The sequence below is a fragment of the Pinus tabuliformis genome, chromosome 2_2 (genome assembly GCF_031772625.1).
Source record: "Pinus tabuliformis cultivar Carrire ecotype Pingquan chromosome 2_2, CPIR1, whole genome shotgun sequence".
NCBI lineage: Eukaryota > Viridiplantae > Streptophyta > Pinopsida > Pinales > Pinaceae > Pinus > Pinus tabuliformis.
Genome location: NC_142300.1, coordinates 541,346,584 through 541,373,425, shown reverse-complemented (window position 1 = coordinate 541,373,425; position 26,842 = coordinate 541,346,584). Strand labels below are relative to the sequence as shown.

General features: G+C 31.3%; 1 protein-coding gene across 1 annotated transcript; it reads right to left on the bottom strand.

The window, feature by feature from the left end:
• Positions 1 to 15,645: 15,645 nt before the first annotated feature.
• Positions 15,646 to 16,977, bottom strand: LOC149193751 (uncharacterized). The gene is made up of 5 exons (XM_089407425.1): positions 16,965 to 16,977; positions 16,193 to 16,419; positions 15,992 to 16,055; positions 15,842 to 15,901; positions 15,646 to 15,704 (listed from the first exon to the last, which is right to left on the bottom strand). The coding sequence occupies exons 1-5, from the start codon at positions 16,975 to 16,977 to the stop codon at positions 15,646 to 15,648; spliced, it is 423 nt and encodes a 140-aa protein (XP_089263551.1).
• Between the last annotated feature and the right edge of the window lie 9,865 nt (positions 16,978 to 26,842).

The following is a 26,842-nucleotide window of genomic DNA, read 5'->3' as shown; positions in this document are numbered from 1 at the left end:
ATAATTCATCTTCTGACGAGATAAAGAAATGCAATAGATTTTGTTTCATATGCATGTTTGGATGGATGAGAAATAAGAGATTATTATAGATAAAATATTCGATGGATTGGCTTGTTTGCATATGACTATAGGTCCTAGCGTTAATGTAAAAAATAATAATGCATATTATAAAATAATTGAGAAAAACAAATATACATTATGTTATTAGTTAATATATTTTTGTGTATAATGGTGACAACTACCAAAATAATGATGTGAACTTAGAGAATCTCATTTAGAAATATGACATCCTACTATATCTTCCTCCCAGTTGTGCCATAACATTAGAGACAAAATAAAAGTGAAGCCAATTAAGAAAAAGAGGAAGATGGAGAATAGGGAAGGAGAGGAAACAATACCTAATGATGCAATTCTCATGTTAGAGGTATATACTATAAAATCTGTTAGTGATCTATTGGAATTCACAAGCTATTTTGATTTTACTTGTCATTAATTCTATCCATTAGCCTTGCATTCCACACTCAATATCATTGACATTGTGACTAAATGGATAAAAAATTATTTCCTTGATTTATTGATGGAATACTTTGACCCCTTCTATTTTATCTAATTTGGTTTTCTAATTAGTTTTTCAGTGACTAAGAATGGAATGACAATTTGGATTAAGGCAATCCAAGTGGTGGAGGTAATTTTTTTATAAACCTATGAGTAATATTACTTTTATTTACATCCATAAATCTATGTCACACTCTTTGGAAAATAAAACAGGAAAATTAGTCTTTGCTAAGCCACAATCGAGGGATAAACTTGATCAAGGTTTTAAGACCTCAGTAGATGACCTAAAACCACAATCAAGGACATAATGATTAAGTTTAATAGGTGGAATTAATAAGTGTTATTACTAGAAGGTAGTTCGGTTATACTACAACACTCCATAACAAGACTGAACAGTACTCTTAATGAAGAGATTGAAGCAACCACTACCATTCTCAAATTAAAGGTGTCATAGAGCCACCATATCTAATAGAAATAGATACCATAAAGAATCCATTCATCATCATAAGCCACCTAATCTCTATTGTTGTAGCAATCAAGTTTGAAGAAAGTCCAGCGAATTAAAACCTATCATCAACAATTATAAAGAAGGTCAAGTGAATAGTATACCATCACTAAGATTGAAGGCCAAGGAAATAAAATCTTGTTATTTCCAAATTTGAAGTAGAATCAAGTTTCTAATAATTTGAAATCATGGTCAAAGAAAAATAATCCTAAATGCATAAAGAAAAAAACCTTTTTTTTAAAGAGAATTAAAAATTAGAATTTAAAAATTTGGAACTCAAGAACTATCCCTATGTGAGGTTGACGAGATATATCTATGGAGTAATCTTATGGTCTTGCAATTGTGGAAAGGTTTCTTAAGAAGTTTACTTTTAATGTTTGAACGTCAATCAAGATTTTTAATAGTTAGTATTGTAGTTGTAAAAGTGGGTGTTAGAGTATAGGTCTTCAATAATGTGATAAGGTCATGTTGTATTAGTGATTATCAGCCTTCATGAAAATAAAAGCATACTTTACATTATTTCATTGTTACATTATCTTTGGGATGAGTGTGTGTGTGTGGAGAGAGAGATTGTAAATAAAATTCACTTTGATAACTTTTTCAAACATCAACTGAAAGAAAATTTAACACATTAATGATATTAAAAGGTTTTGTACAAAAATACCATTAAACTTTTTTAGAGTACAAAATAGGTTAAACAAAAAATTTCTAAATTTCATTAACTTGGTGCAACAAGTAAAGCTTTCTAAATTTCTAAGTAATGTGTGTTAGAAACCAACTATATGAGTTTCAAGGCATTAAATTTATTAAATATGTAAAATATCAAATTATTTTCACCATATTTCAATTAAACATGTTATATTTAGCCTAGTAGGCTAGCAGAACTTGTTAAGTGTTGTCAATTAGGAAAAGAAGGTCTCGAAGTTAGGTCACCAAGTTAGTTTCCTATGTGATGTAATTGGAACTATGGGAATCACTCAATATCCTTGTTAGGTCAAGTACATTCAATCTATGTCATTTGCTTTACAGTAAGTATCATCCTTGAAATGATGGGTAATGCTTAGGGTTTCCTAGGAACCTATAATCAAAGGAAAAAAATAGAAAGTTGGCACACCTTCAAGGATCACCCTTATAAATTCAATGAATTTTCTATTTAGGTTTCATTCTTTGTTCAAAGAACATGTTCCTATTATATGAAGAGTGTAAAAAAAAACCATCAATATTGTGTTTAGGCTCATGAATTAATTAGGATATATTTTGTTTTATGTGATGTAAAAGCATTTATTCATACAAATATATATCAAAAACAATTATTTATATATTTTGTTGTATGTAAAATAAAATCATTTATTCAGGCAAAATATATCTCAAAAATAATTGTTGATATTAAAATTAGAGGTCATTCTATTTGGTTGGAAAGATAAAAAGGGTGTATTACTTGTAGTGGTTCAAGACTATCACTTTACTTTTGACAAAAGATGATCAATATGCACTCTAGTTCTTTAAAATTCTTAGATCATTATTTTATAAATTTAAAGTTGAATTTGTTCTCAACAAAAGAAAGTGGAAAAAAAAGACATCGCAAAATAAAATGTTAAAAAAAAAATATTTAATGCCATTTCAAGGAAATTTATATTTAATTAATATTTTAGATGAAATTTATTATTGTAATGCTATCTAAGATGAAATTTTATTTAAAAAAAAATATAAAATAACACAAATATGTAAAAAATTAAATAGCTTGCATTATTAAAATTATTAATTTACAAAATGTAATAATTTAATTATTTTAAAAACTATATTTAATAACATGTTTTTTAAATGAAAAATAAATTTGTAAAATATTGATAGTAACCAGGGAAGATTCCAAAGTTGCAAAGGTAACATGTCTTTGTGAATTGAGACATGAGAAATGGGTTAAATGTTTGGTTTGTCAATTATTTGCAAGTTCCTAGATTGCTTTTTAAATAAATTTTTTATTTGGTTGGGTAATTATCTACAAATTTGGAGCTTCGTTTTTAGATCAAATTATAAATCTAAGATGTTTTTTTTATGGAATGTTGTTTTATAAATAAATTGGCTTAAAATTTTAGTGGAGATTTTTCCTTACATATTTCTCATAATTAAATTTTGATATTATAATAATTAAATATAAATATATCTTCATATTAAAATAAAATTTTCATTTTCATTTTCCAATTCATTCCTTTGAAATTGAGATTAATTTGAATATAGCAGTAAAACAAATCAATTACTATTCCTCTTTCAGTGGCTCAAGAATAAGATACTCTCTCTCTTATTTCAAGAAGTTAATTTGATTATACCAGTAAAACTAATCAATTAGTAATCATCTCTAGTTAGCTCAAGGGGTACAAAATAATAAGATATTGTTTTAGCTTAAGAATATCCCAATAATTGTTACCACAAGTTTCCATTTATCTCAAGTAACAAATTTTTATGTAATTACTTTCAAGTATAAAAATAATTTTCCATGTAATAACTTCTTCATGGGAAAATTTCCAAGCTTGTTAAAGACCCAAGAAAATGGAAATCCTATACATTTATTATAAACATCTACCAGCATTCAAAACAGCCACCATAATTCATGCGATAATACATTCATGACTTACAAGTATGAATACAAGATAATATGTTCATGACTTACAAGTATGAATACAAGTTTGCCAGTCATCTATAAACATTTGTCCGAAAAACCAATATGCATTATTATTTGTCAGATGGTCCTAACTAATCCTATATATTTATATAAAAAATCACATTATTCATCATATAGTTCCTAACTAATCCTATAAATTTATATGAAACAACCATCATCATTTATATGATGGTATGTTCATGGATAACACTGGCCAATCTATCAACATGCTAGAACAAAATGGTTATATATACATTTACAAGAAACATTCACCATTGATTAGGAGTAAGAAAAGTATAATTTCTACCTAAATTCCATTTTAATAAACATTATATTGAGAATATAAATAATATAATTATCTAAACTCCACTACTTCTGTTAATCAGTTAAAATACACTAGAAAATTGTCTAACATCTAAGACAATTTGATTTGATTTCACCCAAGGAAAAGAATCTCTGAATCTTGAAAACTCATCTCTGAATCTTGAAATAAGAAGCCTTCAACAATTATAACTTTTTAAAATAAGCAATTCCACTATATTCTATTTACATTATTTTATTATTGTGATGCTATCTAAGATGAAATTTTATTCCAAAAAATAATATAAAATAACATAAAAATCGAGAAAATTAAATAATTTGCATTATTGAAATTACTAAATTATAAAAATTATAATAAGTATTTCAAAAGAAAAATGAATTTGTAAAATATTGATAGTAACTCTAAAATTTTATGTCTAAATAATATTTTATAACATAGATAAACAATACTTTTCATCTCCAGCAAACAAGGTTTATGTAATCACTTTCATATGTAAAATAATTTTCAATGTACTACTAGACAAGCAAATTTCCAATGTAGTCAAAGACGCAATAAATTAAGAAAATGGAAATGATATACATTTATTATAAACATCTACCACACAAATTTCCAATCTCCTCAAAGACCCAATAAATTGGGAAATGGAAATGATATACATTTATTATAAACATCTACCAACACTCAGAACAACTGCAGAATTCATGAGACAATATGTTCATGACTTACAAGTATGAATACAAGTTTTCCAATAGTCTATAAACGTTTTTCCACCTCCTTTTCAGGAAATTGATCAAAGATACCAGGGGTATACATTCAACTATGCAACAGGAAATCCCTTGACCCTACAATGCTAAGATGCTCTCAAGATGAAAATCACCTACTATCCTAAGGAATCGAATGGAAAAATGAACTAGACACAAGATACACTCTTTAGTCCGTGGCGATTATTTAATAGATGACATGGTGGATTTTTTGTTAACGAATAAAGGGTTAATGATTAGTTAAACCACCGTAACCCACTCGAAAGTATTATGGAAGTTTGGTTTTCCGAGAGGGAACTATAGCCATGTGGTTAGCTACCTTGAAGGCCAGAAAATGTGAGGATGCATGGAGCATAAGGGGTATTATATGGTCATCACAGGTTCATACATGTGGTTTTCCACCATTAGAGAATTGAGATGCATCTCTTTCAGTAACAACAAGTCTTTATTTCTTTGGGGGTGGGAATCTGATAATAGAGGAAACTATCAGATTCACTAATGTGGAACAGAAAGCATTGAATAACATGTTTATCATTCTTTTTGATGATATGAAATGGATTATTTATATCTATAAAAAATAATCCATCTCACTTTATGAGATTCATCCATATAAGGTCAGCATTATTTGGTCTCATTTGTTTCCATATTTAGTTATTTATTTCGTTTTGTACCTCCATAAAAATGATTATTTATGTATATAAAAAATAATCCATTTCACTTTATGAGATTCTTCCATCTTAGGTTCCCCCCTTTCGCTCTACCCCCCTTAATCGAAGATTCAACTTCTCTAATTCCACATAATGCTAGCATCCAAGTAGTTAAATCCACAACTTCATGTCCCATCCTCTCTACTCAAAAGAAGAATACATGCTACACACTAATGCATGAATGTGTAAGCCAGCAAGGCTTACTAAACACATATGAAAAACAACTTTCGATACTCGGACCAAAACAATTGGTTGTTGGGAACAACAGATCATGCAACCCTTGAATATCATTTCATGTCAAGTACAACAAGATACTGCCACATATAAGATGATCTCATCTCCACACATCACTTTTCAATTATCCTTTATCTCTTTACTTGGACTTGACTCACTTGTCTTTCCCTTTAAAAAATGGGTTTTTCTTTATGACGAACCATTACAAGGAAAAATAAACATAACTCAAAGAAATAAATCAATAAATGGAAACTATTTCCTTAATCAAAAATAAATTTTGGAGTACCAACAAATGCATTAAATATCTATGGAAGATATTGTTGTATGCTGGAAAACGTAGCCTTGTATCTTTAAGAATAAAAGCAACTTTCCTCCATTCATTCACTTCTATCCAACCATAATGTACCTATATAATAGGCTTTGATATGTATATATTTTGACACTTAACTTGTGCATTTCATTTTCTACTAACATGATTACAATATTGTTCTTGGTTATGCACTTGATTTGTTGCATTTTCTATTTGTAGATGATCTACCTATTATCAATGTTTCTACTTTCACGAACTCGATAACTTCATTAATTTTTTGTCCTTCATAAGCAGGTCCAGGTCAGATTCATTTCTTCTTTCTCGATGTGATGTTTCACTTCTTGAACCTTTTTCTTCTTGATATGTCCTTCTATTCTTGCCAATGCTTACAAGATTTGGTCGGATTCATTTCCTCTTTCTCTAGGGTTAGTCTTTGGTGTATATCCTGTTCATTTGAGGTTTCTTCATCCTTTTCTTCCTCCTATTCATAATCGATGTAAAATAGTTTCTTCTCAGCACACTTATGACCTTTAGTGTATTTGCTATCAGAATTGTAACAAAGCCCCTTTTCTCCTTTTTTTCCAATTGTTGTCGTGTAAACCTTGTAGGTTGCGGAAGGCTAGGAGAGAAAACACTTCCATAATTATAGTCGTGAGTGGTGGGGTTCCTTGTTTCCATAATTTCACTTTCAATTTTTCTTGCCAACCTGAATGCCTTCTCCAATGAATCAGGTTCCGAAAGATGAACCTCATGTAGAATGTTATCATTTCAAGTCCATATGAAGACATCAATCCTTTGCTTCTCTGGAATATCATTTACCCTTATATTCAATTTTTGAAAGCCATCAATGTGCTCTGCCATTGAACCCTTTTGTTTGAGATTTATCAATTGGCTAAAGAAGGTGTTACTCTTTGTATCCTCAGAATGTGCTATCATTTCTTCTATGAAAATTGACCAAGTGACAAGTGCTTTACGAGAAAAAATTACTTTATACCATAAAAATTGATTTGATTCTAAATATAAAGATGCAATATGTACCTTTTGTAACAGTTGAACCTCACGTAGATAAAAATATTGCTCCATCTCTAGTAACTAATTTATCAGATCCTTGCCATCAAACTTTCTCTTATCGCCTTTTCTTGATTTTAGGAGCTTGATATTGAAATGACTATAACTCAGTAATTTCAGATCTCCAAGTTTTGAAATTGAATCCTGCAGTAGCCCTCTGAGTCCTCTTTCTAACCCCACAAGTCTGATCAAAATTTCATTCTTCAAGAAAGAGTTATTCCCAATCTCCTATGATGGCCTAATTATATAATGTTTCAGTAGAGCGAATTTGTGTGACGCGCCACATGTCACTTTTTGGACCTTCGGATATGAAAAATATACACAAAAAACTAAATTTTGTCCTCATTCTGTAACTTCTTACGAAATTTCAATTTCTTTCTCAGAGAGAAAGTTATGATGATTTTCCCAAGGTCACCTATTTAGAATGTAATTCAGGAGTCTACAAAAAGCCTAACTTCCTCATATAATATCTCCGAAAATATAGTGATAAAAGTTCTGAGATTTGGACCCAAGATTCACCATGATTTAGACTCAAATGGGTTTTAATTTCAGAGTCTGAAATGTTGTAGAAACAATATTATAGCAAAAATTCCACGATGACCTGTTTGAGATGAAATTATGTAGCTTGCAAAAACCCTAACTTCCTCTGGTCATATCTCCAAAAATATAGCGAGACAAGATCTAAAATTGGGACCCGAGGTTCAGAACGATCTCTTCTCAAATGGTTTTTTTTTAGCTTCTGAAACTTCGTAGCGAAAACATTATAGCGAAAATTCCACAATGACCAGTGTGGAGTAGCAAAATCCTAGAATCCAAAGCTCTGATACCAAATGTTATGAAACTAGCTCACAAAAAGATAGAAAAGATAGATAAATACCTTCAAAATAAGCCCCTTTGATGGGGAAACCTCCTTTACATTACAAAAATGAACAATTCTTGTATGATACAGATGACAAGACCAACTTTCTATATATAGGAGTCTAAAGGGTCATAATATAATCAGAGCCGACATAACAATAATAATGTAAGGGCACAATAATTACAATAATATGGGGATTACATGGGCACAACAATATAATAAGGGGGTTGTACTAATAAAAATAAGGGGTTACACTAGTATTATAGGGACCTAACAATCAATTTATATTTTTAATCTTGAATTTTGAAAAGAATCACTTACCTGTTTATCTAGTGATACCAACCTTTCTTGCAATGTGTTGAGCGTTGAGTAGTGACACCAACAAATTCACGATATATTTTACTATTTCATGATCTTTGTTCTACAAGTTTATCTATTATAAATCATTTTTCTCGTGTAACTTAACTATTTCTTACAAATCACCATCAAATAGTATATTCTCTCCTTTGTCCATATTCTAATGCAGGTTTCAAATCTTTAACTTCTAGATCAAATCACACTATGATCCATACGTATCTAGAATCTTCTCCTCACACTCTTTTTCACTATATATCGGGTTGTTCTACTTCCTTGGCTCCTCATTCTCCTCCAAACAGTTTAACCTTTGGTTGATTAGTATTCCTAAATTAGTGACAGTTATTTGGCTTCGATAAATATGAATATGGGGATTATGTGTTTATCCTCACAAGACAACATACAATTAACTGTTAATTAGGTTAGAAATATCTAGTGATCCAATTTTTACTCTTCTTTATTGACAACTCCTCCTGTAGCATCTTCCTTTAAATGGTGGCTAGGGTTTTCAATAATCTCCCTACCACTATTTTTTGGAAAAAAATCTCCATAAAGTTCTCAAATTTTCATTTGGAATCTTCCACATGACCTCTCCATGAGCTTAGATGGAAGCCATGTTGGCTTCAAAGGTAACACTATTTTCACTTTTAATGATGGTGTCTACAACATAAAGGATCACGATGCAAATTCCAATATGCGCAAGATATGATGACTTTTTTATTTAATCCTTGTGGTTGTTGGAAAACATTCATTGTTATCAAACCCAAGAATTGAAATAAAAGGTTGGCGTGGGGCTATGTCCACATTTCCCACTACAATGCCAAAACTTGCTTATTAATGTTCTGACTATGTTGTTCCTTCACGTGAATTACCAAAGGATCCAACTATTTCTATTTGCTAATGAAGATCCTCTTTAGATCGAGAAATGGATCCATCCATAGAAAGTTGAGAATTCATCCATAGCAGGCTCTAAAGAAGTCAGCCATTGCAACCTCTAGATGAATTTTTTTAGCGCCATGTTTCACACAAGCCAGTTTGCGATTATGGCGCTTTCTGTACAAGGTACTTGTTACCCTAGGAAGATGTGGCTTGAGGTCACCCTTTTCACCATTGCATGTCCAAATAAGGTTCAATGCATCGATCTCATTGCTCAGTGACCTATGGTCAATGATGATAGTCCTCTTTCTCTATTAGTGGGGACAAAAGGGGATGGTAGGGTTAGTTCTTCTAGAGAAATGATGATGACAAGGGTTAGATGTGATGCTAACAAAAAAGTGAATGATGAATTTGTAGTTGAAAACACCCTCCTCTCCATGGTTAGAAGTAATGGATGTTGGGGTGGCATAGCCATACACCCGACCCTCAGCTTAGGTTTCCCTCCTCATAGTGTGAACTTTTGGATAGAAGTTGGATTGGATGGGTGGGGTGTGAAAAAAATATTATCTAGATCTACATTTCATGATTTTTGTTGGATACCTACATGCATCAAGGATCCTTTTCATCTTGTATGACAGAGAACCCCCTCCTCTCATAAAAAACCCACATTTATCGATTAGGTCCATATCTAAATGAGAGGCACATAGAAGGGAGATCACAAGGCACAGATCCAGATGTGGAGGAGCTATATCAGATTTTTATCAAAATGATTACTAGAAAATCGACCTTGCAAAGGGTTAGGGGAACAGATATAGTGACAAATTTGAAGCAAATATGCCCAAAAGATCACAGGCATTCCTGCTCCATTACAAAGTTTGATTTTTTCAATGAAAGCGCTAGAGGATCTGGTTCATTTGAAAGATTATGGTATTCAAAGGAATTTTACCATCATCTTGAATTTAAGACTGCACGGTGGTGCTCGATGATGAGGTTTCCCATCTAGACCATCTTTGGCTAGCAAGGGCCTGTCCTCGTTCAAGGATGCATTGAGAGGAAATGATGCCACATAGGACAAACAAAACCCAAATATAAAAATCCTAGGTTCGTACATTGTAGAGAAAATGGAGCAAGCCCCAAAGTTGTCCATAGAATTACTAGATGTAAATGGTCTTTTCACTATTTTGCAAAAAAAATCTATCTTATGTCAATTTAATGGTTTATGACCCAAATATGAAGATCTAAATGAGTGGATCTACCTCAATTGGACTAGAGATTGTGACATTTATATGTGTACAAAAGGATTTTTTGTGGTTTAGTTTGATAACTAGAAAGATTTTGATTATGTCATAAATGAAGGACCATGGTTTTGGGGAATGGCAGGTCTCTTTATAACCCCATGGTTTCTTGATTTTGATGCCAAATAAATGGTGGTAACAAAAATTCTGGTTTGGGCAAGGCTACATAATCTTCTTCTCCCCTATTGGCACCACCAGGTTCTAGAAGGCATTGGGAGCTCTTTGTGAATGTTCCTAAAGATGGATCGAGAAAGAATGGACAAAGCTATCTCTACTTTTGCATGCATATGTGTTGAGATGGATTTAAGCAAAGGCCTTCCTGATTGCATCCACCTGACACATCAAGACTTAAATGGAGACAATGGTTAGATTTTGAAAGTACTGCCTCTAGATGCTAGATTTTGCATCAAATAGGTCACTTGGAGAACACATGAAAATAAGCAAAGAAAAGGACAAAGAAAAAACATAAAAATAAAAGAGGATGGAAATTCCTTGATCCTCCTACTTTAGATGATGAGGATGAAGAAATTGATGAGACGTAGCAAGACTGAGAGACACAAAATCAACAAGGTTCTCAAAAGGAGGGAGAAGAGAAGAAGAATGATCAGAACAAATAGGCAGAGACTACCAATAACTCAGTTCAATCCATGAGAATCAAAATGAGGACACGAGCAAAAATCAAGGTCTAGGTGGAACAAAGCGATCACATGTTACTCAGAGCTCACATTAAGATACAGAAGCCCTAAACACTTAATGAAATAATGAACATAAAATTGTTTCATCTAATCCATCAAGTGGGGTTTCACAAAATGTCTAAAAGAAAAAAAGCAAAAAAGAAAAGACTAGTTTATCTAGTCAAATGTAATTTTATTTTTTATCCTTTTGTAACTTAACTACTATGTGTTCTTAAAGCACGTATGATGGTCCCCGGGACAATATTTGAATGCACTTATGCATATGTTCTATGTCACTTTTTATTTTATTAATGGAAAGTTGCTCATTTTTCTTTGGAGAAAAATATTCATTGGTATTTAATATTTAATAATAATTAGATAACAATAGTGTATTGTTATTCCATCCAATTGGATACAAGAAGAATTAAAATGACTAAGTGGTTATTTATTTCACCATGTTGTATTTAAGAACCCTTATGCATTTTTGTGCTTGTGTTGGGTTCCTCCCATAACCTCCCAACTTCAGCCTTCAAGCATCAAATGAGTGGAAAGTATCATTACAATAACTCTTGTTACAATATTATTAGTGTCTTTACGAATTATCTATTGTAAAGGGGCCCATAGATTCTTCTTCAAGCCCATTCTTATTTCCACTATTATAATGGATATTACTATTTACTAACTCATCACATCTTTTGGGTGCTTTAACATTCAAATGAATGCAAGAGTGTCTTTTTTTGGATGCATAAATTTTCAAATTACTACAAGTATTTTTCGTAGAACCAATGAAGAAAGCTTAAGAGATGAATGAATCCTTGCATTATTATCCAACCAACTATGAAACAAAACGACATAAATTTTTGAACTTTACACAATGAATCACTTGCATGTTCACTAAAAAGGACACACAAGATAATTCATTTTGTGACGAGATAAAGAAATGCAATAGATTTTGTTTCATATGCATGTTTGGATGGATGAGAAATAAGAGATTATTATAGATAAAATATTCGATGGATTGGCTTGTTTGCATATGACTATAGGTCCTAGCATTAATGTAAAAAATAATAATGCATATTATAAAATAATTGAGAAAAACAAATATACATTATGTTATTAGTTAATATATTTTTGTGTATAATGGTGACAACTACCAAAATAATGATGTGAACCTAGAGAATCTCATTTAGAAATATGACATCCTACTATATCTTCCTCCCAGTTGTGCCATAACATTAGAGACAAAATAAAAGTGAAGCCAACTAAGAAAAAGAGGAAGATAGAGAATAGGGAAGGAGAGGAAACAATACCTAATGATGCAATTCTCATGTTAGAGGTATATACTATAAAATCTGTTAGTGATCTATTGGAATTCACAAGCTATTTTGATTTTACTTGTCATTAATTCTATCCATTAGCCTTGCATTCCACACTCAATATCATTGACATTGTGACTAAATGGATAAAAAATTGTTTCCTTGATTTATTGATGGAATACTTTGACCCCTTTTATTTTATCTAATTTGGTTTTCTAATTAGTTTTTCAGTGACTAAGAATGGAATGACAATTTGGATTAAGGCAATCCAAGTGGTGGAGGTAATTTTTTTATAAACCTATGAGTAATATTACTTTTATTTACATCCATAAATCTATGTCACACTCTTTGGAAAATAAAACAGGAAAATTAGTCTTTGCTAGGCCACAATCGAGGGATAAACTTGATCAAGGTTTTAAGACCTTTATTCAGGCAAAATATATCTCAAAAATAATTGTTGATATTAAAATTAGAGGTCATTCTACTTGGTTGGAAAGATAAAAAGGGTGTATTACTTGTAGCGGTTCAAGACTATCACTTTACTTTTTGACAAAAGATGATCAATATGCACTCTAGTTCTTTAAAATTCTTAGATCATTATTTTATAAATTTAAAGTTGAATTTGTTCTCAACAAAAGAAAGTGGAAAAAAAAGACATCGCAAAATAAAATGTTAAAAAAAAATATTTAATGCCATTTCAAGGAAATTTATATTTAATTAATCTTTTAGATGAAATTTATTATTGTAATGCTATCTAAGATGAAATTTTATTTAAAAATTAAATAGCTTGCATTATTAAAATTATTAATTTACAAAATGTAATAATTTAATTATTTTAAAAACTATATTTAATAACATGTTTTTTAAATGAAAAATAAATTTGTAAAATATTGATAGTAACCAGGGAAGATTCCAAAGTTGCAAAGGTAACATGTCTTTGTGAGTTGAGACATGAGAAATGGGTTAAATGTTTGGTTTGCCAATTATTTGCAAGTTCCTAGATTGCTTTTTAAATAAATTTTTTATTTGGTTGGGTAATTATCTACAAATTTGGAGCTTGGTTTTTAGATCAATTTATAAATCTAAGATGTTTTTTTTATGGAATGTTGTTTTATAAATAAATTGGCTTAAAATTTTAGTGGAGATATTTCCTTACATATTTCTCATAATTAAATTTTGATATTATAATAATTAAATATAAATATATCTTCATATTAAAATAAAAATTTGATTTTCATTTTCCAATTCATTCCTTTGATATTGAGATTAATTTGAATATAGCAGTAAAACAAATCAATTACTATTCCTCTTTCAGTGGCTCAAGAATAAGATACTCTCTCTCTTAGTTCAAGAATTTAATTTGATTATACCAGTAAAACTAATCAATTAGTAATCATCTCTAGTTAGCTCAAGGGGTACAAAATAATAAGATATTATTTTAGCTTAAGAATATCCCAATAATTGTTACCACAAGTTTCCATTTATCTCAAGTAACAAATTTTTATGTAATTACTTTCAAGTATAAAAATAATTTTCCATGTAATAACTTGTTCATGGGAAAATTTCCAAGCTTGTTAAAGACCCAAGAAAATGGAAATCCTATACATTTATTATAAACATCTACCAGCATTCAAAACAGCCACCATAATTCATGCGATAATACATTCATGACTTACAAGTATGAATACAAGATAATATGTTCATGACAAGTATGAATACAAGTTTGCCAGTCATCTATAAACATTTGTCGGAAAAACCAATATGCACTATTATTTGTCACATGGTCCTAACTAATCCTATATATTTATATAAAAAATCACATTATTCATCATATAGTTCCTAACTAATCCTATAAATTTATATAAAACAACCATCATCATTTATATGATGGTATGTTCATGGATAACACTGGCCAATCTATCAACATGCTAGAACAAAATGGTTATATATACATTTACAAGAAACATTCACCATTGGTTAGGAGTAAGAAAAGTATAATTTCTACCTAAATTCCATTTTAATAAACATTATATTTAGAATAAAAATAATATAATTATCTAAACTCCACTACTTCTGTTAATCAGTTAAAATACACTAGAAAATTGTCTAACATCTAAGACAATTTGATTTGATTTCACCCAAGGAAAAGAATCTCTGAATCTTGAAAACTCTGAATCTCTGAATCTTGAAATAAGAAGCCTTCAACAATTATAACTTTTTAAAATAAGCAATTCCACTATATTCTATCTACATTATTTTATTATTGTGATGCTATCTAAGATGAAATTTTATTCCAAAAAATAATATAAAATAACATAAAAATCTAGAAAATTAAATAATTTGCATTATTGAAATTACTAAATTATAAAATTTATAATAAGTATTTCAAAAGAAAAATAAATTTGTAAAATATTGATAGTAACTCTAAAATTTTATGTCTAAATAATATTTTATAACATAGATAAACAATACTTTTCATCTCCAGCAAACAAGGTTTATGTAATCACTTTCATGTGTAAAATAATTTTCCATGTACTACTAGACAAGCAAATTTCCAATGTAGTCAAAGACGCAATAAATTAAGAAAATGGAAATGATATACATTTATTATAAACATCTACCACACAAATTTCCAATCTCCTTAAAGACCCAATAAATTGGGAAATGGAAATGATATACATTTATTATAAACATCTACCAACACTCAGAACAACTGCAGAATTCATGAGACAATATGTTCATGACTTACAAGTATGAATACAAGTTTTCCAATAGTCTATAAACATTTGTCCACCAAAAAGTGCACCAATGATTCATCATACAATTCCTAACTAGTCTTATAGATTTATATAAAAAACCACCATAATTCATATGATGGTTAGTTTATAACTAAGCAAATGCCATAGGACAAAATGGATATATATACATTTACAAGAAACATTCACCATTGGTTAAGAGCAAAAATAAGTATACTTTCTACTTAAATTCAATTTTAATAAACAATACATTTACATAAAAATAATACAATTATGTAAACTCCACTACTTCTATTACAATACACTACAAAAATTTTAAACCACCCTCCAAGACATTTTGATTTGATTCCAGGTAAGAAAAATAATATTTGAATCTTGAAAACTGCATGAATCGAAACTATTGACTAGTTACTCCACCTTCATCCTTGTACTGTTTCATCACTGCTTTTTTGAAGTCTACACATTGTCAACCATAATTAGTCAATGCCTTAACACTAAGACTTCTAGACTATTATTAAAAGCCAAATTAATTCAATCATCCTCTCATATAATTAGGAATTCTAATTTATTTTAATAAGAGTCACAAGCATTACCTTCTTGATTGCTCCATATGGAGGCTGCAAAGGTATTAAGAGGAGATTCATTATTTGGTTCTGCACAATAAAAAGAGTTGATTGAGTGTGGAAAACAAAACCAAAGGAATATAAAATTACAAAGTTGATCCAAATTAAGCTCATGTTTACCTCCCAAAAGGCTTTGTATAGACAGGAGGATAGTACGAACATCATATGCTGATGACCATTTTTCCTGTAATCAATTCTCTTACAAATCAATGTATAAAAGGTGACATATTACTTAGCATAGCATACTTAGGCTTGAAAGTTGTAGGCAACTTTCTAAAAACTAGAAGGTAAGGGAAAAGACAATAAACAAATAAAACATACCTTAAGAATGTCCAAGCATATGTTTCCAAGCTTGTCAACATTAGGATGGAAGCAAGGTGTCTCAAATTTCACTACAGGAGGCTTGAAGGGATAATCCTTTGGAAAACTCAAAGAAACCTTATATGTCAGGCCCTCATAAACAGTATATTTTCCTCCATTTATGGTGCCAACCCAAGAGAAAATGTCATCTGCCTCCGGAAAAGCTGAAATTCCAGTGTACCACTCATCTGAAGATTGAATAAGAATTAGAAAATAAAAATTAGGTTGTGGGCAATAAAATAAGATCACCAAAATATAGCAAAATGGTGTAGAAAAACAAGGAAATTGAAAATTAAGCATGAGATTAGTATGCATTCTACATAGTCCACAGACTTAAAACAATTTCCAATAAAATATATGGTTAATACTTTTTTTTTGTGAAAGTCATAGATTAAAAAAAAATACAAAAAATCTATACTCTACATAGAAGGTGAGTATGGCAAACAAAAAAGTTAAAACATGATATAAGAATAATGAGCAAGGCAAACATTGTACAAGAACACTGAGAAGGGCATAATCACAAACAGAAGGAAATGTAAACAGAGTAGGAAAAGTACCATTAGTTGCATAAGCTCAGACTGCAACCTGTACACGTGCAGAGCATGAAAGTTTTTAGCGTACAAAATAGGTTAAAACAAAAAATTTCTAAATTGCATTAACTTGGTGCAACAAGTAAAGCTTTGTAAATTTCTAAGTAATGGGTGTTAGAAAACAAAAACAAAAAAATCCCAACCTTTTCTGGACATCCGTAGCTTTGGACATTATGGCCACGTTGCTCTGGTTGAGATAAATAAAATTAAACTCCCACGGCCAAGTAAGCGAGCACTAACAAAACTGAACTGCGCAGCGATCGAGAGATCGAATAGAAACGGCTTGACTTGAACTGCGCAGCTAGACTTGATCAAGAGCCGGTGAAGTTTCGGGATAAATGTGGAGAACATGTGAAGCTTTTGTGTGTATATATATGTATATATATAGAGGAGGAATAGGGTTTGAGGGCCGCAATATGGGCGTCTGAATTCAACGGTTATGAATTCAAATTTTTCACCAACTTGTTGTGCGTGATAATTTGCAACGATAATTGGATAACTTAGCGATAATGGACCTCTAATGATACCAACCACTAAGTCGTCACTTAAATTTACAAAGTAGCTTACCATTATTGGCTCCATTAAGGTCATTGTATTGTTATTATGGGTTTAGGCATAATAAGTGGACCAAGTACAAATTGAAATGTGTAGTGTTGGTGATGGCGAAGTTAAATGTAGTGGGTTAAAAATTTATTACAAAGGTTTCGGTGAATTTGATTTGTCATGGTGATGAAGCTGTACATCAATTTTAATCGAAATTAATATATGAATCCAATATAAACCCCCTATATATATATAAGGATTAATTTAATTTATTTTTTAAACTTTAGGTAAGTTTTCAAGATTTTTGAGTAAATTTTGCTTATATTTTTATAGAGTTTTATTGTTATAGTAAATTTGAGTCGTGTAATTTATATAATTGGAATTATTAGTTTGAGTAATATGATATGTATATTATAAATGTTTTAAGGGCATTCAATCAATATATTTATGCATTTAAAAATACATTTTAAATAACAAAAAATTTAAATGTCATTAAATTTTTTATCATTGTCATCAAAATCAAAATATTCAATAGTTAAATTGTACCTATAAAAAACCGTTATAATGTTGGAAAACATTAGAAAAATGCCAACAAAATAAATTAATGAATATTTTTTATTTTATGAAAGTTTTTTTATTAAGTGATATTGATTTTTCAAAATGAACTAAGAGGATGATTTGAAAATATATATTATGTTTTTTATTTAGTGATATTGATGTTTCAAATTTAATATTCAAGGGTGACAATAGCAGTGGCAGAGGTGGTGGGGGTAGCATTGGAGGCAACAATAACCATGATGATGGTGGTGATGGGTGGGAGTGGTGGTGGCAGCAACAAAGCTGGCGAGGGAAGTGAGGACAATGATGACAACTATGATGATGACAATGCTAATGAAAATGATGATGATAATTGTGCCAATGATGAGGAGGAGGAGGGAGGGAGAGGAGGAGGTGGTGGAAACAAAAACAATGGTGGTGGTGTGGTGGTGATGATTATGACAATGACAACAATGATGAAAATGATGATGTTGCTACTAATGATGATGATGATGACAATGAAAATAATGACGAGGAGGGGGAGGATGATGACAACAATGATAATGATGATGAGGAGGAGGAATGATGACAATGATGATGATGATGACAATGAAGATGACAAAGGAGATGATGACGATGGTGGACGTGATGATAACAACAATAATGACAAAAGTAATGATGACAATGACGGGGAGGATGATGATAAAAATTATTGTAATGCCCACTCCTTGATCTTATATGTGATGCTTAGATATTAGCCTACCTTTTGAAAGATTGATTGCTATGTTAATTTCTTATTAGTGTTAATAGTATATGTATGACGTATGTACATACTAGCTACATACCCACACATTTCATAAATATGCTATTATTTCTATGGTATATTATTCGAACTTAATCACAAATAGAGCTTATATTAATTAATATTTATTCTTTAAGCTTTATTAATGATTAAGCTATGTAGTTTTATGAATAGTCTTTAAGATTGATTAATGATGAACTAATGTTTTATACTTTTAAGTGTAACCTTATGATTAATTTAATATTAAATTAAATTGGGCCCTCACATAACTTATTGATTTCGACTAGATCATTGAGATTTCTTGGCTATTTAATGTGTATTAATTATTATTAGGAGTTGTTGTCTTATATTATCCTATAAGGGGGCACCCGAGACCCTAACATCACTAGGGTTAAGTGGACCTTTAAGGTGACAAATATTTTAGTTGGGGAGGTTTTTATAACTTGGTAGGTAAGCCATTAATGGGGGAGAATATTTTAGAGATTGGTGAAGGATAGATGAATAGGAGGAGGAGAATGGTGGAGGGATTTCAACTTTGGATTTTGGATTTTGAAGTTAGGGGGAGAGGGAAAGGATTTGGGTTCTTGTAAGAGTTTTTGTGCTAAGGAGTTGTTACAATTTGTGGAGATTGAGGAAGGTGTCAAACATTGAGTGGTTGAAACACACTACAAGATGTGGTTTTGGGGTTTGGACACAAAAGGCTAGGGAATGTACACAGGTTCCCTAGGGCTAAGAAGTTAGATAAGATGTTCCTAATTTGGTGATCTAGGTGGATGTTGGTGGCCACGCACCTATCCCACTTGGACCTTGACAACTGTCTCTTTCAATTTTTTAGTTTCCGTATTGTAGCACATCTTACTATTTTTAGTGTTTTTCGGGTCCTGAACTTCCACAGCTGTTTTGAGGCCATAAACAACGTTTTTTTGGGAAATCTGGGAGCAACATGGATCAATGGACCAATGTTTCTCTTCCAGAAGTTTCAATGCTCAGATAGATCTTTCTAATGAGCTATTATATGCAACAAACGAAGATCGTGTGCCAAAGTTACGACCCCTGGAAGTTGATGTACCAACTTACCCAAAATGGGGTCCACATTTTGGCTTTTCATCTTCTAGGGTTAGGTTTTGGGATGTTAATGGTTTTCCATTGTTTCTCAACAATAAATAGGCCTTTGAGCCTCATTGTAACATAGTTCGAGGCATGCAGCCGCCACATCTTTTCTCAGAGATAAGCTACCATTGCCCTAGCTGGTTTATTTCCATTTCTATTTGTAAGCATATTTTAGTATTTTATAGTAATGAAATGAAGTATTATTTCTATTGCATATCTGTATTTATGGTATCTCTATAATTTATTGCGTTCCTGTTTAAATCCGGATCATTTTGCTAGGTAGAAAATTTACTTATGTGGTTCAAGAGAATTTCAGGAGGAGGACACCTTCATATTTTAGTTTCACATCTCAACATGGTTCTATGTTGAAGGTTTCTAAGTTCATTCTCATGATTTGAAATAATCGTATGTTGTTATTTAATTTGTGCCGGTAATATGCTTAATTCATTATTTTATGGTGTTGAACAAAAAAAAATACATGCATGGAAATGGTAAATGAAAATGATAAACTAAATGTGTTTTTTGTTTAAAATCTAAGGCATCCTATAAGCTCATAATTACTTCTTATGATATTTATTAGCTTAATATTTATCTTGTGATATTTTCTATCATAAATCAATTACACAAAGGAGCTCAACAGCAAAACAAAAATTCCATAAGGATCATAAAGAGACAACCAAAAAAGATTTTACCATAGGAAAACCCACATGGGGGGGAACCCAAAAACCTTTCCTTATAGAATCAAGTCACAACGAGAGACATAAAAGACATAGAAAAACTAATCATCAAGATGACTATACCAATAGTCCACCAAGAGGCAAGGTAAACCATCCAAAACAATAGCTAGAAAGCTTGTTCAAAGGCTTAGTTGAAGTCTCTTTCTTCCACTTAAATTTTTTGACTTCTCCATATAAATGCATCATAGAAAATTCATCCCAACTTTGGTTACACATGGGAGTGGAAAAATATTCTTCTATGTTCGGCCTTCATCTTCTTGTATTCGTCATTTTAAGGGAGAAGAACATGCTTGATTTGGTGAGATGTGAATTACACCGTTAGGGAGATCAAGTGACCTTATATGTATAGTCTCTTTAGGGGTCGAATAGGTTCCTCTTTACGGCTAAGTCGAATTGACAGGGAGGAGGGATGACTTGGCATTCTTGTGGATCCATAAATCAAATTTTAAAATTCAAAATTTCCTTTCGAGAAGGTCATGAAGAACACGCCTTCTAATTTTTCTTTTGACAAATTCATAAATAATAAAAATTTCCTTACAGTATGAAGAACATGATATACATAGAACTATATTTATATGAGTACATAAATGATAATAATGATTATGAATACTAACCATAGTTATAAAATTCAACATTTTCTTCAAGGATATACATTTTTATGTATTTTATCCAATATAAATTTGGTTATTGAGATCCAAAATTGTAAGCCCATCGTTGGAGGCCTCACCCATAGTAGAGAGGCCATATTCGAATTTTGGTCCCTAAAACTCACCAAAACAATCCTTAACTGCCCTTAATCCACTTGTAATATTTCTTAGATGAAAGAATAGAAGAAACACAATTTGAGTTAAGTGGCCATCATATATAGAAAAAAAATTGTAACAAATATTACAATTATCGATACTTATTTATATGTCAATATTCAATATGGATGGTTACAAATCTATTCTCATAGATAAGCTTGCATCATCAATTATCTCAAGAAATATGTGCTCAAAACATACTAACATGGAATAGTCAGCCCCTGAGAAAATGACAAAGATCTAATATGAATGTGGTTGACTAACAAACATAAGCAATGTTTTTTTTCAAAGATGAAATTCTCAATTCAAATATTGAAGGAGATTTTCTCCTCTAAAAGGTTCCACCATTGTTGAGAATGAGATCATTTCATTTCAGAAATTGAGCACTTAGTGTCATTCTAGGGTAATACACAACTATGTTTCTAGAAATGTAAAATGAGAAACAAAGGAAAGGGTAAGAGAAACAAGTGTGGAGTCATTTCTTTCTATTCTCGAAATTTAGTCATTCATGAGATTGTTAGAGTTTCTCATTTGGCTAAAATCCAATGTAGAGATCGGAAGTGTAAATATTTGGAGATGTTTACAAATATATTACAGAAATATCAGCTTGATATAAATTTGTGAGATTATAATATGTTTTATTTAGAATTCAAAAAGATAGAAGGGTTGACTCTTAGATCATTACTATAAGTTGTGTTGTTATAAGTTATCATTTAGGCCTATGTTCATTATTTCTACAAACCCTAGCTGAAAATAAACAATGTACTTGTTAGTGTGAGGCTTCAAATTCCATAAATGAAGAGTATCATCTATAATGAAGAATGGATTTTGGAGATTATAACTAGCCTGAAGGCAAATCTTGGTAACTTCCAAGTGGATCTATAAGATCAAACATGTGGCATATGGAAGTAAGATAATTATAAGGCACGATTTGGCTAGGGCTTCTCTCAACAAGAAGGCATCGAATACGAAAGACATTTTCTCCAACAGGAAGATATATAGTGATTCGTCCATTGGTCTCTCTAGCAGCATTGATGGATGGAACATCCACTAAATGGATGTTAAGATTGTGTTTTTGAATGGAAAAATAGATGAAGAAGTATATATAGAGAACCCTTGGGATTTGAAGTCAAAGATAGGATTACATATTTTAAGTGAAGAAAATTTATGTGGCCTCAAGAAAGCACTATGGCATGATATGCAAGAATGGATACATGCCTACAAAGAATAGGCTTCACAAATTCTTTTTCTAATTCGAACATTTATATCAAGGTGTAGATGGAGAAAATGTTATCATTATTCTATATGTATATGATCTTCTCTTGATAGGTGTATAAGTCTGAATTGAAGAATGTAAGAAGCAACTAAATGTGGAATTTGACATGAAGGATCAATGGTTGATGCATTAATATTTGGGACTAGAAGTTTGGCAATGACCTAATGAATATTATTTGGGTCAAGGAAAGTACATGATCAATATTTTGAAGTGGTTTGACATGATGGATTTCAAATCAATGACCACTCTGATGATAACAAACTAAAGAGGCTAAGGATTTTGAATCAAGCCCGTGGATCCTTGCAAGTATAAACAACTGATTGGCTCACTGATTACTTGGTGAACACCCAACCAAACATATGTTTTGCAATAAACATTCTTAGTCAATTCCAAGTGGGAAATCATTATCCTTAGATAGAATCAAAACAAATACTGAGATATTTGCAAGGAACTATCCACTACTACCTGAAATATGATAGGAGGAATGGTGTCCACCTGCTTGGATATACATATTCCAATTGGGGATACAATGAGTAGGATGGAATAAGCACTGTGGAGGGTTTTCTAGTTTGGGATCCTAAATGATCTCATGGATGAGAAGAAAGCAAGACACAATTTCTTTGAGTAGTGTTGAGGCTGAGTATGTTGCAGCCTATGAAGTAAGTAGAGAAACAGTCAGGTTAAAGAAGCTATTATCCAACATATTCAAAGGAATGATGGACCCTACAATGATACATTATGACAACACCAATTATATACGATTATCTGAGGACCCAAAATTTCATGGAAAGACAAAGCATATAAACAACAATTATCACTAAATTCGGGAGCTAGTACAAAATGGTGTGTTGTAGCTATAGTACATCTCAATTAATGAACATGTAGATGACATATTGACGAAATATCTTCCTAACAAGAAGCTTGTGTACTTGAGAGAAAATCATGGCTTGGTTGATATATCCTCCCTAGTTGAGAGAGAGAGAGATAGGCACATCATTCTTGTCTTCACTTTGGAAGACAAAATGGAGAATTGGCTAACCATCTGGAATCCAATACTCTTTGAGGATGAGGTAGGGAATCCAATATAAGAGTAGTCATTGACCGATATTATTTAAGGACTAGCAATCAAAGAAAGAATATTCCAAAGTAGTCATGCTCGTGACACTTGCGAGGAGTATGTACCTTGAGAGAAATGGTGATGGTGTTTATAAATCATTAGTCTTGCCAACATTTTGCTCTGATCTTGTGGAGAGGTAAGTTGTTAGTTAAGGCCTTACTATATGAAAATGTTGGTTGATATGATGCTAGATATATGGTTACTAATCCTTTGCCTGGTGCATGTCAACATGACCTCCCATAGGATTGAGCCTTCATTTGCTTCATGCATACGAAAATTTATGTGAATGAATTACCATATTTGATGAAGGAGAGAATAAAAGTGGCTTAATGGTTGGGGTACCATTCCAAATTCAAAGAATGATTTGGTATTTCCACTAGTGGGAGGTTGTTTTGAATTATCATCATGAGGGTTAGTCGAGATCTACTTAACCCAACTTAATTTTCATGACCACAAGGAAAAATACTTATGCATATGGATTATTCAAGTGAAGGACTAACAATGTTCACATAATTCAATTGTAGTGGCCTAATATTCATAGTTCCAACCCGTTAGAAGAATAATAAAAGGAAAAATTTGATCACACTCTCTAGAGCTATGTTCCTATGAAAGATTGGGAAACGTCAAGCACACAAGTAGAGAAACACATAGAAAGAGATCACAATAAATTTATATAAAGGTTTCCTATGGAGGGAAAAGCATCGATTTGATGAGGTTGACATTGTAGCGCATCCATTATGGATAACATGGATATAGAGTGAACTCTGGTGAATACTAAAGGCAAGGTATATAACCTTGGAAAATCTTGAACCAAGAAATGGGATATTTATGTGATTGGAGATGTATTGGATTATGAAATCCATGGTTATGTAGACCATTATTTTATAGAGGGTTGAAATTATAGAGCTAAAGAAGCAGCTTTCAATATTTAAAGGAAAGTTTACTGCCTTCACAAAAGGGTGTTAGGGCTCACCATTTCAGTTAAAGGTCTATCAATAAGGGAAAATAATATGGAGGATAGGTATGGCTCAAGGGGAATAAAATTCTCCGAGGAAAATCTAATTCTTATGCCCGAGGACCTGTCTACAACCTTGTCAAGTCTAGGTGACACTCCAAACTATAGGAAACCAAGTTATTCAAGGAGGAGGTAACTATAGATCTCCCATAGAGAATTACCCATATTTTGATTAATTTTAGTTGTATTTGCGTTTTATTTCTATGATTCATAGTTATAAGAGTCAGAAATAGGAATGAGCCTTGTTGAAGTAGATAACCAGACTAGTAATAGGCACTTTTTTATTACCAGGCATTTCCATATTTTGATATTGTTTATGTCATTTTTATATTTTATATATGGATATGAACTCTTTGGAAGGATTTGTTTCCATAGAGTATTTTTTTTTTCACTCTTAGGAGGGTCGATTTCCTGGAAGTAGCTCCATGCTCTCTATGAATTTCTATATATTGTGATATAGAAGGCCCAAAAAAACTATAGGAATGAGAAATGTGACAATAAAAAAGTACATTTTTTAATTTTGAAATGTCAAATATTTGAAAATGTAAGGAAATCAAGCTATTGTAACTTGATATAGATTCATATCCAATAATCCATGAGATATAGAATTGAGAGTTTAGGAAAATCGTATTCAAGAACATGGGAATTTAAAAAATTGGAAGTCAAGAATTATATCTTTACAAGATTGATGAGATATCCCAATGGATTAATTGTATGGTCTTGAAATTACAGAGAAGTTTCTTAATAAGTTTACTTTTAATGTTTGAATTCCAATCAAGATTTTTAATAGTTAGTATAGTAGTTGTAAAGTGGGTGTTAGAGTATAGCCTTCAATAATGTGATAAAGTCATGTTGTATCAGTGACTATCCCATAGGATTAAATTTAATAGTTTTCACTGATAATTGATATTAATATAATAAGACTAGCTTATTCAACCACCTATGAACTCTATAAAAGAGCTCCAACAACTTCATTAAATTAAAAGCATACTTTACATGATTTCATTGTTACCATATCTTTGGGTGTGTGTGTTGTGTGTTTGAGAAAGAGAGAGAGAGAGAGAGAGAGAGAGAGAGAGAAGAGAGAGAGAGAGAGAGAGAGAGAGAGTTATCACTGGTGTGTGTGTGTGGTGTGTATGTGTGTATGTGTGTACACATTAATGATATTAAAAGGTTTTGTAAAAAATAATCATTTAAAGCATAACATAATTACCTACTTCTCTTTGACTTCACAACAAGATTATTGATATTTATATTAATTTCAAGGCTTCAATTTAATAAATATGTAAAATATCAAATTACCATCACCATATTTCAATTAAAATAGGTCATGGTTAGCCGAGTAGGCTAGCACAACTTGTTGGGTGTTGTGAATTAGGAGCAGAAGATCTCAAAGTCAAGTGTCCAAGCTAGTTTCCTATCTAACGTACTTGAAACTATGGGAGTTACTCAATATCCTTGTTAGGTCAAGTACATTCAATCTATGTCATTTTATTTATAGTGAGTGTCATCCTTAAAATGAGGGGTAGTGCTTAGGGTTTCCGAGGAACCTATATTCAATGGAAAAAAAATAGAAATTTGGCACACCTTCAAGGGTCACCCTTACAAATGCAATGAATTTTATAGTTAATTTTAATTCTTTGCTCAAAATTATCTATATATAATGTAATCCCTTTAGTTTCAATAACCAAACATTCTATAAAATACATGTTCATCAAATCAAGTTATCATTATGGTTCAATTGGATATATTATCATCACATGTGAGATAAATAAGGGCCATCCAACCATTCTCCATGCTACTTGTAATCTTTAATGAAATCCTATAATCACAACTTACTAAATCATTACAAGAAGCATTAAAAATTGTTAGTTGATTCTTATATATTTAAATTATTTGTGTAATATCAAATACTGTGAGATTCCTTATTTAACATGAATAGATGGAAAAGTAAAAAGGGATAGCCAATGCTACAAGAATGGTTAACTAACACTTCTCTATATATGGTTTACTTAAATGAACCAAAACCATCTATTGGATATACCTTCATTACTTAAAGCATGAGTATAGTCAAGAGCTCC